Here is a 2330-nt window from a genome sequence, read left to right as displayed (position 1 = left end):
CACTCAACCTCAAGGAGAAAGGACAACACTGGATACCGTTGAGATAGAAGCCTTTTAATAATTTTATTTACAAGAATACAGGTAGCAAAATTACAATTATTTCCACAATACTTTACAAATCATTAGGGCCAACAGCCCGTGGAATCAAGAAGACAAAAAGACATTATTATAAACAAATGCAGCATAATTTTATTACCTTTCGACTGTTAACAATGAATAACTTTAGCCTCATTGGTCTAAGGTAGTTCCGAACAAAATAAACGTCCTCATTTAGCAGTTGAGACTCGATAGATTGTCCACCTGGTTCAACCTCGCACGTAGGGGGTAATCATCACATGCACCATGTGTCCGCTTTGCAATGCTTTCATGGACTCCTATATTGAACGACTCATTTAATGCCTTCCTAGGGATAAACTCTACTTATGGTGTGAAAAAAGGTCTCAAGATATTTTTGAAGCGATTTCAAGGGTGCTATTATTGACCATATGGACGTACAAGCACGGTATGATTTTCAATAGCAAAGTGAAGATATTGTCTACTCTAACTTATGAGGCCAAGACTTTGAGCATTTTATGGCTTAAAAATAAAGCTAAATGGTGTAGGGATTTGATATGGAACTCATGGGCCAACACCTTCTATATTGTACAATGTAATTCCTGCTTCTTGAAGTTCAATTTATATAAAGTCTAGCCGTTAAAACAGCCCCAATAAGATCTCATTTTATTGGCAAAGAAGTGGGAAATTACATATTCGGTTTTTTATTAATAGAATGAAGGAATCAGTAACATCAACTCTTTTGTATCAATGATAAAGACTAAAATGGTAATCAAAATGCGTCAAAAACCCAAATGTTGTAAATTTTTTCCTCATAGTTGAGTTGTTTCGCAAGCAGCCTCGCCCATGTCTAACAAATGAAGTGTTTCGACACACTCCCAAAAGCCTATTAAACTAGAAGAAGCATTGAATCCAAGTACTCCTGATCGCAACCCTGTCTTGGGATTATAAATTTGGAACCCTTCCCCATAAGTAGTGAGCAACAAATTACACTCGTTGGTCGTTTGTGGTTGTGGCTGGAATTGAAAAGCTCCATCAACTGGAAGTTTACCTGTTCCCAATTTAAAAACCACAGACCAAGAAGCATCTCTCCATACCAGAATCCAACTATCATCAATACTCATGCGATAACAAATCAAAGCTAGAGAATCTTGGATGGTTGTTAGTCTTGTCGTCAACCAGTCCGGAGCCAATCCAGGAAATGGAATCATACCAAAAACATGAGTGCTCAAATCGAATGTCAGTATACAAGAAAAGTCTAAGTCAAAATGATTTACCTCCCAATGCAATACTCCTTTAAATAAAAACGCCTCACGTCGCACATAAGTAAACTCAGGTTTAGGGGAAGCAATCTCACACCAAGTGCCTGTCTTCACCGCATAAACAAATGAAGTGTCTTTTTCATATGATATCCAAACAATTTTGTAATCGTCACTGATTGGGTCAAATCCAAACCCAATACCTCCCAAAGCGAGTTCAGAACTCCGAGGACATTCAGCCACTCTTACTTTGCGTCTGATTGAAGGGTTCCATAGAGTCAAACCATTTTTAGTCTTCAAACAGAAAGTTCCATTACATGAACCAACAGTTCTGAACCTATTGCTACAAGGAAACGGAATTCTTGTTGTTATACCAATATATCCGCGTTTGGGACACAAACACAATGGCAATTCGTCTTCTCCGTGTAATGTATAAACGACTTCTGCTATTTTATTATTGTCAATATTTTCATGCGTGAAGCGGATTTTTTGTGGGGATCGGAATGTGTGCAAGCGTATGAACTGGGGACTAGAAATACAAGTATATAACGATTTAGAGAGTGATCTAAATCGGAGGAGGGATTTCGGTGGTAGTCTTGTAAATATTTCAACAATCAACTCTTCGCATAGATAATTTGTCATCTGCATTTTTCCAACAATATAAAAGTCAGTTGTAATAGGGTGCAGTTAAAATTCTTCTCTGTTTGAATAAGTTTAGAATTCTTGTCAATATATATATATATATATATATATATATATATATATATATATATATATATATATATATATATATATATATATATATATATATATATATATATTCATGTTTTTGTAAATGGATGCACCAGATGTTCATCAACTAAGATTGACGGTGTTACTAATGAGCAAGAATAACTCCATCACAAGTAATTAATATATTTACAATAAAAAAATTAATAATAATAGAGTTATGTTACATGATCTAGGTCCAATTGTCATGCATCTATATTAACAAACTAACTCAAAACTGAGAGAAAA

General features: G+C 35.2%; 1 protein-coding gene across 1 annotated transcript; it reads right to left on the bottom strand.

Annotated features, from left to right (window-relative positions):
* Positions 1-866: 866 nt before the first annotated feature.
* On the bottom strand, positions 867-1955 carry LOC128127389 (putative F-box protein At3g16210). Its single transcript, XM_052765871.1, has one exon. The coding sequence runs from the start codon at positions 1953-1955 to the stop codon at positions 867-869; it is 1089 nt and encodes a 362-aa protein (XP_052621831.1).
* Between the last annotated feature and the right edge of the window lie 375 nt (positions 1956-2330).

Source organism: Lactuca sativa, chromosome 7 (genome assembly GCF_002870075.4).
Source record: "Lactuca sativa cultivar Salinas chromosome 7, Lsat_Salinas_v11, whole genome shotgun sequence".
Lineage (NCBI taxonomy): Eukaryota > Viridiplantae > Streptophyta > Magnoliopsida > Asterales > Asteraceae > Lactuca > Lactuca sativa.
This window is presented reverse-complemented; position numbering and strand designations above follow the sequence as displayed.

Coding starts and splice junctions, on each gene's coding strand:
- LOC128127389 (XM_052765871.1), bottom strand. CDS start 1,955: ATGACAAATTATCTATGCGAAGAGTTGATTGTTGAAATATTTACAAGA.